This window comes from Typopeltis vanoorti, chromosome 6, assembly GCF_054136105.1.
Source record: "Typopeltis vanoorti isolate ZY-2024b chromosome 6, IOZ_Tvanoo_1.0, whole genome shotgun sequence".
In the NCBI taxonomy this organism is placed as follows: Eukaryota; Metazoa; Arthropoda; class Arachnida; order Uropygi; family Thelyphonidae; genus Typopeltis; species Typopeltis vanoorti.
Window position 1 is genome coordinate 4631353 of NC_143554.1, and position 12571 is coordinate 4643923.

At 35.2% G+C, this 12571-nt stretch overlaps 1 protein-coding gene across 1 annotated transcript in view; it reads left to right on the plus strand.

The window, feature by feature from the left end:
- LOC150105257 (116 kDa U5 small nuclear ribonucleoprotein component) overlaps window positions 1–12571 on the plus strand; it is a 358330-nt gene that overhangs the window by 100226 nt on the left and 245533 nt on the right. Inside the window, exon 8 of the mRNA XM_090394018.1 lies at window positions 1477–1567. Coding sequence (XP_090250144.1) covers window positions 1477–1567 — 91 coding nt within the window. The remainder of the gene's footprint in view (window positions 1–1476; window positions 1568–12571) is intronic.

Genomic DNA, 12571 nt, shown 5'->3' on the forward strand with positions numbered 1-12571 from the left:
AAGGCTCAAACAAAGACAGGTATTCAATTATAAACTACTTGGCATCTGAAGAGGTGGTGGTTAAGAGTAGAATTCAGGAATGGTTTTATGGGCCCCTACTGTATCAGAGACAATGGTTTTGAAAGGCAGGGAGGTTTTACATTCTCTTGATAATTTACTCACTTTCTACAGTAAAGTGACAGTTGAGTTGAATAAGGGAAATAGCTACATCATGATATTGCTAGACTTTGCAAAGGTACATGACAGAATGCAGAATGGAATCCTATTATTGGAACAAATGGAGATGAATATGAAGCAAGTAACATGAATAAGAGGGTGGAGGATGACTTATTGATTGTCTGTTTGGACAATATGTAATGCTTTGCTAGTTCAGTATGGCAAAGTGTAAGGTTATGTACTTTGGAATGAAAAGATTGCAAATTGTATATTACATAGATAGAACTAAATTGCAAGAAATTCACAAGGAAGGCTAGGAATTTGGGATAGAATAATAGTGAAAGAAGAGTTGAAATTCAGAAGATATTGCAGAAGTGGACAAAAACAGCTCTCTTCCCACCAAAAAAACAAACCAGAGAATACATTCCTTTGATAGAAGTGACACAAATGACTTCACCTCACAGCCTTTGTGTCATTTCTGCAATTCTAAACAACTATTCAGAACATTTGCTTTTTAGTAGTCAGAACATTTGGTTTTTAGTAGTCAATCATTATAAAAATTGAGTAGAAGGAGCACACCTATAAGAAAATATTTCAGCAGCTAATCATTATAAAAGTTGAGTAGAAGGAGCACCCCATACTCACACCTGTAAGAAAATATATCAAAAATGCATACAAAGTGAGAAAATATTTCTCACTATATACAGCATAACTCTGTGCATCTCACTTGATTAATAATTTTTAATATCTAATCCACACATGGAAAGTCACAAGATCTATAACACATTAGTGCCATGTGTGGGCAAGAGAAATAGAAGGAGTCTGTTCACATTTTGCTTGAAGCCGAAGGTTGTAATCTTTGGGGAAGACAGAGGGGGAGATTGTTCCAAAGGAAAAAAGTAGATGGAATGAAAGAGGAGGCAATGAAGTTGGTTCAGTATGCATCTATTTATAATTGCAGGGCATAGATTTGACAAAATCTAGAAAATTAATCTATATTGGAATAGTTTGTTAAATCATATTTCAAATAATAGAGTAATAGTAGAAGAATGTTTTGCGAGCACGTGCGTGTGTGTGTACATACTTTAATTAATTTGAAGTACAAATTGTTTCTTTACATGAAAAGCTGAGTTGGCTACAATTTCCATTGCTGTACTGGTAAAGCATTTCACTTAATTTTAATCAACTGCAATATTATTTTTCTTTAATTTTTTTTACTATTAAAGAAAGATGGATCTTTAAGAAAATTCAAAAATAATGAATATGAAATGATTCAACACTTTAGAACTTTTCTTAATGTTTAATGTGTTTCTTACTTAGAGAGGAGTTAGCATAAAGGCAACACCAGTCACACTTGTTCTTCAAGATCTAAAAGGAAAGTCTTTTTTAATGAATGTTTTTGACACACCAGGTAAGCATGTTACATAAATATTTTAGGAATTAATGCTGTTTTCTCTACTGGGGTATATTTAAGGAATGCATTTTGAAGATTTTTTTAATATTGGTTAATTTTGAATTATAAGCTTGATGAACATCAAAAAAAATTTTTTTTAAATATTGAAAAGAAAAATATGCATAGAAAGTTTTGAAAAGAATCGATGTTCAGCAGTTTTTCTGAGGTGAACCATGCTTAAATATACAAATATTATCGAAGAAAAAAAAGTTAAAAAAACAAACAAACAAGAACTAAACCTTCAAAATTCAGTAGAAACTCTGATATTCTGGCTGAAGAAATCATTGTCAATTGATTTCTTCAGCCAGGGTACAATTCTTTAGCCAGAATTGTACCCAAGAAGCTAAAGAGGCATGCTTCAAAAAAAAAAAAAAAAAAAGTCATGTTGAAAGTTCCTTTCAAGTAAGTTAGCATATGCTCTGAGAGAATACAGTGTAAAATGTAAGAGAACTATGTGTAAATGTAAGTAAACAAAAATCACAGTAAAATGTTTGGAAGCATACAGAAGATAGTAGAATATTCTGAAGGTTATTGAAAAAAGTCCAAAATGGAAGAAAGAGTAATGAAATGGAATTTTAGAGATAACAAAGATAGCATAGAAACTAAAGATAAGAATGTATTTTGGATATTAGGATACTTCAAAAGATTATTAAATGATATTAAATGATACTAGAAAATATTCAAGAGAAATGCAATCAGGAGTACATGTCATTATTTCAGGAAGAAAAGGCAATAAGGAAATTGAAATGTGGAAAGGAAGCTAGAGAAGAGATGATATTTGACTGGAAATGCCCAAATATGGAGATATAAAATTTTTTTGAATGGCCAGTGCATAATTCAGAAAGCCAAATTCTGGTTGAGTTGAGTTGAGTAGAGCTCATAATACCCTTGTATTTAAAAAAAAGGAAATAAAACTTACTGTGAATTTTCCTGCTGACTGTTGTTGGTAAGATTTATGCAAGCAAACTTGAGACGAGATTAAGAAAAGTTATGGAAGAGGAACTTGGTGAGAGTTAACAGAATCAGATTTTCACTTTAAGACAAATAGTTGTAGAAATGATGGAAATTTTTATATCACTCCCATGTATGAGAGGCTGCAAGGCCTATGGCAAATAAATGCAGTGCAACATGTGAGCTAGGGTCTGTGGATATTCCTGTTGGTGAGCTGGAGGTTGTGATCCTTGGGGAGTACTTCATGGGAAGGTTGTCCACTCTCAGTGGTTCAGCCAATTGGAGGTATATGTGATCAGCATTTAGAGTGCTCATTATAGATGATCTCGAAGCTTGAGATCTTTGAATACTACAAAGTTTGTTGTATGAGCAGAATGAGTGGAAAGTACTGTCAGTAGAAGAATTGTGAATAGTGTTTGAAGTCAGGAAGAGAAGGTCATTTACATATTTGAGGTAGAAGGTGAGTGAAATAATAGAGACCTGAAGAACATCTGCATTAATAGGAAAATCTGAACAGAGAATGCTTTTAATTATTACACTTAGTCAGTGACTTGGGAGAAAACTGATAATCCAGATGCAAACTGAGAAAAACAATCTGAGAAGGCAGTTTGCTGATAAGCTCTTGGTGTCAAATGCAACAGCACAGGTTTCTTCAAACCTTTCTGTGGCATGTGTGAAGGATGTAGGTGAGAAAATTTACTCGCTCTTTATTGGTAAAATGCATATTGGTGGTGGTCAGTCATTAGTTGACAGTTCTCCAGATGTCTAAGAAGTTGACTTTTGATTAACTTCTCCATTAGTTTAAACAACAGTGAGGTGAGAGCAAATCGATAGCTTAATGGCAGAAAATTGTCTCCCTTTTTTGGACTTGACTGTATATAGGTTTGCTGCTTGCTATAAGGTGCATGCTAGCTGAATATAATATAATATATATAATTGATAAAGAACAAGTGTTGGCTCAGAAGCATCTCTTTAGCACAGAATTCCATCAGGAACAGTATCCTTTTTGGTATCCAGGTAGTTCAAGATTCTGCTTAATGTCTTTCTCACCAAAGATCACAGGAGGCATGCACTGCATGCCTTCTGTGGCCATAGGAGTTGAATGAGAAGAGTAATTCCAGCATATCAGCCTTATCTTTAGGTATTATTGTAATAAAGAAGTGAAAGCTCATGGATAAAAATTGCACTCAACAGTCTTGCTAGGGAACCAGAAGGTCTCTCTGCCATTGGCCCAGTTGCAAAGTTTACTGTACTTAGTCCTGTCATAATCAGACTCAGCCCTGTTAGGGATTGTTTTGCAAGTGTTGTGGGCTGCAAATGAAGCTGGAGTTTTTGTCTCAAGCTATTTACAATAAGCTGTTTTCTTTTCTTGGATCACCTTAGTATACATTTTGGAAAACCACCACTTAGATATAAAATTAGAATTTTGAACATAGTGGGGAATGAAGACCTTCATTTCACCATGGATAATTTCATATAATCCAATATAATTTAATATAAGAATCTGTATTTAAATTTGTACCAGGCTTTGTACAAAAAAGGCAAGTTGTCCAGAACAAGAAAAAAAAAAAAGTTTTCAAATTCCTACATTTATGTGGTAAACAGGACATTGTTCTGCACAGCAATGCTGCTGATGCATAACTTAAATACAGAAGTTAGAATTGAAGGAGGTGCAGGAAGATGGTTTGATATAAAATAAGGTGTAAGACCAAGGTACTATTGCCACTTTTGTTCATTATCTATATGGATCATATGAAGTAAAGAAGCATTAAACCTGATATTGAAATTAAAGTTACTGAACTTAGTCCTTTTCGTTATGCAGATAGTATTGTATTCCTAAATAAGTACAAGCCTTCAGGACTCTAACTAAAGTAAATAACTTCTGAAATAATAAGAATTTTGGCATGAAAATCAGCAGTAAAAAGATATAAAAACTCTGAAAATAGGTATGAAAAATATCATCTGCATTCTCAGTGTTAAACTTATAGAACAATTAAAATATATCTCTTTTTTTTATATATCTCAATCCACCAACTACAGCAAACTGCATCATCTACATTAACATCATCTACTGCCCACCACCACTAGTATTTTCACAGATAATCACAAACATCCATGCCCATAGTGGGCTTTGAACCCGCAGCCTTTTGGCTGGAGAGCAGATATATGCTACCCATTTGGCCAACCAAGCTGGCTATTATAATATAATATGTAATAATATTTTATTATTTAGTTTTAGATATTATATTGTGGGATTATGCTAGAAGGAACTGATTATGCTAGGAATCTTGGAGTTTTAGTAGATAGGAAACTGAAGTTCAGAGACCATATAGCAAAGATTGCAAATATAACTCAGAGATTAATTACAATGCAGAAACAAACATCAGTGTAAGGATAAAGAAGTCATTTTTTGTATCTTTACAAGGCCCTGATAAGACCTCACTGGACCATTGTGTGCAAATCTAGTCTCCTTATTTCCAGGATTATGTAGATAAAGTGGACAGGATGCAAAGGAAAGTGTTGATCATCAGAATTATGGAACGTAGACTTTGAGGACAAATTGAGAATTTGTGGACTGCAGGCAAGAGAAAGAGGGGTGATCTGATAAGGATCTGCAAACTTCTGAAAGGGTCATATAGGATACTGGTTGATGGAACTTTTCATTTTATGAAGAGAACAAGAGGGCACCCATAGAAATTGAGAATGAATGAATGCAGTCTAAAAAAAAAGGGGAGGGGGGGGGGGGAGCCAGATTCTTTTCTCATAGAGTGGTGCATAAGCACTATGGTTTACCTTTGAAAGTGATCATAGAACCTTGTGTGAATGAGTAAAAGAAAGGGTATGACAACTAGTTTGGGTGATATGTTATCCCCTCAATGCCTGGATCTCTGGTAATGATAATGCTTATCATCCATATTAATAACACATTCAGCACCCATTTTTTTTTCTGATTTCTTATCAGTAGCTTATGAAATAGTTTTCAGTATATCTGTATCTAGAAATATCAGCTGGAAATAGTGTGAAGAATTCATTGTGTCCACAAGTGAAAGTTGGAATTTTAAATAGAAATATTTACTAAAAAATTAAGATATAGCAAGTAACAAATAGACATACAGAAATGTTACCATACGTATATAGAAATATTTTGAGAAAATTTGGAGAAAACAGCAAAGCTAACAATAATGTTAAGTACTTGCTGTATTTCTGTTCAGGTTATTGACTAGTTATTACTAACAGCATGTTCCAACATAAAATTATGCACAAATTCACATGGAGAGACATGCAAGAAATAAGAAAGTCTCTTTATATTATGTTATTGTTGATAGTGATATTTTGTCACTTGTTCCGGACACAAGCGTATACAGAGGATTTGAAATAGAAATTGATCACTATTTAGTTTTGAGTATGATAAATTTGAATTTCATCTTGAAAAGAAGAGTATGTATGAAGGATTTTTAAAAAAAATCAAAGTTGAGTAGCTTCCAGAGGTCAACTGTAGACTAAAATACACAAACCTCATTCAAGACTTAATGAAAGAGGTGAAAACAAGAATGAAACCTCGGAGATTCAGTGGCAAACCATGAAGAAAGCATTGATTGATTCAGCCAGATAGAAAAATCTGAGCACTATGGTGGACTCAGGAAATTGAACAGGCAGTCAAGGAAACATATCGAAAGTTCCTGGCTAAGTCAGCCTGTGCTCTTAGAGAATACAGAGAAAAAGTAAGAAAGCAAAATACTGTGTAAAACTAGCTAAACAAAAGTCATAGGAAGACTGGTAAAAACATAGAAAATAAAACCAGGAAGGTAGCAAAATATTCTGGAGGCTATTGAAAAAGCTTAGAAATGGAGAAAAGAGTACTGTAAAAGAATCAGAGATATAAAAGGTGACCTGAAAACTGAATATAAAGATATTCTAGATGTCTAGAGTAATCACTTTTAAAGATCCGTAAATGAAACAAGCAGTGTCAGCACGGCGGTAGAAACACTTGATGAGAATGTTATCAGAAATACACATCCATACTTGAAGTAGAAAAGACATTAAAAACTTGATATGTGGAAAGGCAGCTGGAGTAGATGATATTCAAACAGAAATTAATATGGTTTCGCCAGAAGGTCAAATTCCAGAGAATTGGAGTAGAGCTCTTATAATACCCATCTATTAAAAGGGAAATAAAACTGATTGTGAGAATTACAGAGGTATTTCATTACTGAGTGTTCCTGGTAAAATATATGCAAGTATACTTGAGAAACGGTACCGAAGGATTGTGGAAGAGAAGCTTGGTGAAGAACAAGCTGGATTCAGGCCAAATAGAGACTGTCAGGATCAGATTTTCACTTTACAACAGATAGTTGAGAAATCATGGGAATATAACAAAGATCTGTGTTTAAGTTTTGTAGATCTGGAAAAGGCACATGACAAGGTGCCAAGAGAGAAGCTATTCAAAATGCTACAGTTATATGTTGCCAATGGGGCATTATTATAAAGCAATACTTAGTCTTTATCGGAGTTGTAAGTCAGCAGTTAGAATTGAAGGAAGTACAGGAAGATGGTTTAATGTTAAATCTGGTGTGAGACCAGGATGTACATTATCTATATGGATCACATTATGAAGGAAAGTGGTATTAAGCCTGATATCAAAATTGAAGATGTTAATGTCAGCTCTTTGCTTTCTGTGGATGATGTTATACTTCTAATTAAATCCACTACAAGTCTGCAAGATTCTCTGAGTAAATGGAATAACTCTTGTAATAGATTTGGTATGAAGGCAATAACAAAAGAAAGACAATGAAAATATCAGCTGCATTTCGAATAGAGAACCTGTAGAACAAGTACAACATTTCAGCCACTTAGGCACAATTTTTAGTGAAGATGGTAAATTAAATATGGAAATAGACAACAGAATCAACAAAGCTCCTATGGTAGGAAGTCAACTGAATAAATTTATATGGAATAAGAGAAAAATTAGCCAAAACACTAAATTAGCTGTATACAAGACAGTGTTCAAACCAATTTTAACTTATGGATCTGAGAGCTGGTTCAGAAGTAAAACACTTGTCCAAAGACTAGAAAATGCAGTTACGAGAGTCCTGAGAAAGATTAGGGGCATGAACTGATGCCAATATATAATACTGATGTCAATGGCAATATCATATTAAAAACGAGGATATTAGGATAGAACTTGACATTGTCAGCATCCAGGAATGAATTAGCAGAGCTAATCTCAGGTGGTATGTTCACTTAAAAATGGGAGAGGAAAGATTAGCAAAATAAGTGTTCTCTTCCAAGTTGACAGAAAAAAAAAAGACCCAGAGGAAGACCAAGATATAGGTGGATTGATAGTGTAAAAAGTGCCTTAGAAGACAAATATAAGATCTGATAATATTGGAGTCTTTACAGTATCAGACTGATTTGGAGGAAAATTGCAGATAGGAAGTTAGTAATGATGTAAATTTTTGATGTAGTACTATCATATCCTGTAACACCCATTGAGGGTATATACCAGTTATTTGATGATGATGATATCTGTAATAAGCATATGACAAGGTTCCAAGAGAAAAGCTATTCAAAACACTACATTTATATGGTGTAAATGGGTCACTATATCAAGCAATACGTAGTATTTATTTGAGCTGTAAGTCAGCAGTTAGAATTGAAGGAGGTACAGGAAGATGGTTTGATGTTAAATCAAGTTTGAGACAAGGATGTACATTATTTTTATTCCTTCTGTTATTCATTATCTATATGGATCCCATTATGAAGGAAATTGGTATTAAACCTAATATAAAAATTTCTGATGGTCTGTTTCTAAATAAATGTAATGCAGGTCTGCAAGATTCACTGACTAAATTGAATAACTCATCATCATCAAATTCCTGACATGTACCCTCAAGGGGTGTACAGGATATGATAGTACTACATGAAAAATTTGCATCGTTACCAACTTCCTATCTACAATTTTTTCTCCAAATCAGTCGGTCACTTGTCAAGACTCCAACATTATCAGATCTTATATTTCTATCGTCTAAGGCACTTGGTACCGTATCAATCCACCAATATCTTGGTCTTCCTCTGGGTTGTTTTCCTGCCAATCTGGCAGAGAACACTTGTTTTGCTTATCTTTCCTCACCCGTTCTGTTTAAGTGACCATACCATATGAGATTAGCTCTGCTAACGCATTCCTGGACGTTGACAATGTCAAGTTCTTTCCTAATATCCTCGTTTTTAATATGATATTGCCATTGATGCCATCTGTTCACGCCTATAATCTTTTTCAGGACTCTCATATCTGCGGTCTTTAGTTTTTGGTCAAGTGTTTTACTTCTGACCCAGCTCTGAGATCCTAAGTTAAAACTGTGTGGACAGACTTATGTGTTCGTCGAACATGTTGTTTATTATTTTAACGGTATAATAGAACACAGAAACTAAGTAAATAATTAATTTATTAACTTAATGCTGATATTTCGCTGGTGTTATAACCAGCGAAATATCAGGCATTAAGTACTACACAGAAACCCGTATAAATCAGAGAGATTGTTCTTAGAGGCGACAGAAGCCCTAAAACACACTCCAAATCTCAACAAATATGGCTGTATTAACTTGCCGAAGATCTGGGAGACAGTCATGTTAAGAGAAAAAAACTAGCACTTTTCTAGGACTCTAGTAATATATGATAGCTTTTTTTTTTTTTTTTTTTTTTTTTTTTTTTTTTTTTTTCCAGATAGAGGGCGCCAAAATCAGGACTCTAGTCTTTGTGTTGCTGCTACAATTTTCTTTAGGTACACCATGTTGTTATAGTCTCGCGTGTTGTGACAAACAGTGTTTTTGTGCTCTGAAGATGCTGGTTATAACACCAGCGAAATATCAGCATTAAGTTAATAAATTAATTATTTACTTAGTTTCTGTGTTCTATTATACCGTTAAAATAATAAACAACATGTTCGACAAACACATAAGTCTGTCCACACGTTTAAGGATTCTTCACGGAGACGATATCGTTCTCAAGACACGACAATATGGTAAGTGGAAGTTGAAATTGGCACGACAACTAAACAGGTTAGCCTTCTTAAAGAGGTGCCGAGACACCAAATTAATACCGAACTGTTTTAAAATCAAAAACAAGTTCCACTCTGCCAAAGCCCAACGCATCTACAAACGAGCGAGTGTAGCGCTTTTACGTGAACAGATTAACGCCACTCGTCTGAAATTAGCAAAATCAAATTCAACCAGCAACACATTATGATATTCACTGCATAATATTCTAAATACGGAACTTTGGCAGATCCTAGATAACATCACCGACGCAACGGCAAAAAAAGAATTCGACAGAGTCAAAAACCAGCACCAAAATAAGTTTGAAAATCTCCAAGAACGGAACACCATACAACGACCGCAATTACAACAAGACCTCGTCGTCGTGAATCTATCGTCACTCACCTTAAGCAAAGAAGCCACGAGTGCTTTAAGTCGAGGGCACAACTTTGCCATAACTCCCAAGCAAGTTCCAAAAGCCGAAATAATGGCGTCCATCGAACGAGGAATATACGACCTGCCTCCAACAATAGCTAACAACATATGTTTAGATGTGGCCAACATCCTAATCAAGTCCAAGCCTCCCAAAAATAATATCCCACATAAGGAAGTCATTGCTATAAAAGAACTACACAACAACAGCCAGATTACCATAACAAAAGCAGACAAAGGAAATGCAACCATGGTGATGGACACAACTGAATATGAAAACAAAATGCACACACTATTACAAGATCAGTCAACATACAAAATTATAGATCGCAATCCCACCAACACACAAAAGAATAAGGCACGAAAATTATTGAAAAAAGTCACTTCCTGGCCCAAAGACACGGTTAACAAACTCAAACCCTTCCATGTTAAAACACCGAGGATCTATGGAGCACCAAAAATTCACAAGCAAGGCACACCCCTACGCCCAATTGTGGACAGTATAAATAGTCCCACATACAAACTGGCTAGACATTTAGCGAAGCTACTAGCCACTCTCACAAACAATTCTCCCTCCTTTGTCAAAAATTCAGCACACCTAAAAAGCATCTTACAACACCTTACCCTAAAAAGCTCAGACTTCATAGTAAGCTTTGACATCACTTCACTGTTCACAAATGTACCACTAATAGAAACCCTCAATCTACTGAAGTCACACTTCCCACCTGATATATTTGAACTATTCAAATTCACAATACATGCAGGATATTTCACATGGAAAGGGAAAATATACAAACAAATAGATGGGACAGCCATGGCCCCCCCCTTCCCCCCCATCCTAGCCATCTTTTACATAGAACACCTGGAAAAACAAGCAATCAATACAGCTACTCTCAAACCAACACTTTGGCTACGCTATGTTGATGATGTGCTTGCTATTTGGCCACATGGCCCAGAGACATTGAAAACATTCTTAGCACATTTAAATAGCCAACATCCAAAAATCCACTTTACGATGGAACTGGAAGCCAACAACTGTCTGCCCTTCCTGGATACACTCATCACACGCCTCCCAGATGGTTCCTTATCATTTTCAGTTTTTAGAAAACCCACACATACAGGCAGATACTTACACAAACAATCACACCATCATCCTTCTCAACAATATGGCATATTAAAAACGCTAACCCATAGAGCGAGAGCAATCTGTTCCAATGACAAGGCTCTTACTGCTGAACTGACTCACTTACGCCACACCTTCTTGGCCAACGGCTACAATCCACATAAAATAAACAAAATACTAAACACTCCTAAGAAACCCCGCCCACCATCCACCACAGAGAACTACAACAAAACAGTCACCATCCCTTACATTAAAGGCACATCTGAAAAGATCTCAAGAATTCTCAATAAACATAAACTACGCACTACATTCAGACCATGTAGCAAATTAGCCACCCTCATCCGCTCACCCAAGGACAGCATTCCTCCTTTATCACATCCAGGAGTCTACCAAATACCCTGCTCATGCAATCAAGCCTACTACGGTCAAAGAGGAAGAACTGTGAACATCCGCATCAACGAACATAAAAGATATGTCCGGAATTATCATTATGGGAAGTCGGGCCTAGCAGACCATGCTCTGGATACCCCTGCACACAGGATCAACTGGAAAAACACAAAAGTACTACACAGAAACCCATATAAATCAGAGAGATTGTTCTTAGAGGCGACAGAAGCCCTAAAACACACTCCAAATCTCAACAAATATGGCTGTATTAACTTGCCGAAGATCTGGGAGACAGTCCTGTTAAGAGGAAAAAACTAGCACTTTTCTAGGACTCTAGTAATATATGATAGCCTTCTTTTTTTTTTTTTTTTTCCCCCCAGATAGAGGGCACTAAAATCATGACTCTAGTCTTTGTGTTGCTGCTACAATTTTGTTCAAGTACACCATGTTGTTATAGTCTCGCGTATTGTGACAAACAGTGTTTTTGTGCTCTGAAGATGCTGGTTATAACATCAGCGAAATATCAGCATTAAGTTAATAAATTAATTATTTACTTAGTTTCTGTGTTCTATTATACCGTTAAAATAATAAACAACAATAAGTTAAAACTGGTTTGAACACTGTCTTGTATACAGCTAATTTAGTGTTTCGACTAATTTCTCTCTTATTCCATATGTATTTATTCAGTTGACTTCCTACCATACCAGCTTTGTTGATTCTGTTGTCTATTTCCATATTTAATTTACCATCTTCACTAAAAGTTTGGTCTAAGTAGTGAATAGTTTTACTTGTTCCACAGGTTCTCCGTTCAAAACACAGTTGACATTTTCAATGATTCTACCTATTTTCATTATCTTTGTCTTTTTAATGCTGACCTTCAATACCATATCTATTACAACAGTTATTCAATTTAGTCAGGGAATCTTGCAGACTTGTAGTGGATTTATTTAGAAGTATAACATCATCCACATAAAGCAAAGAGCTGACATTAATTTTCTTCAATTAATCTTCAATTTTGATATCAGGCTTAATACCAC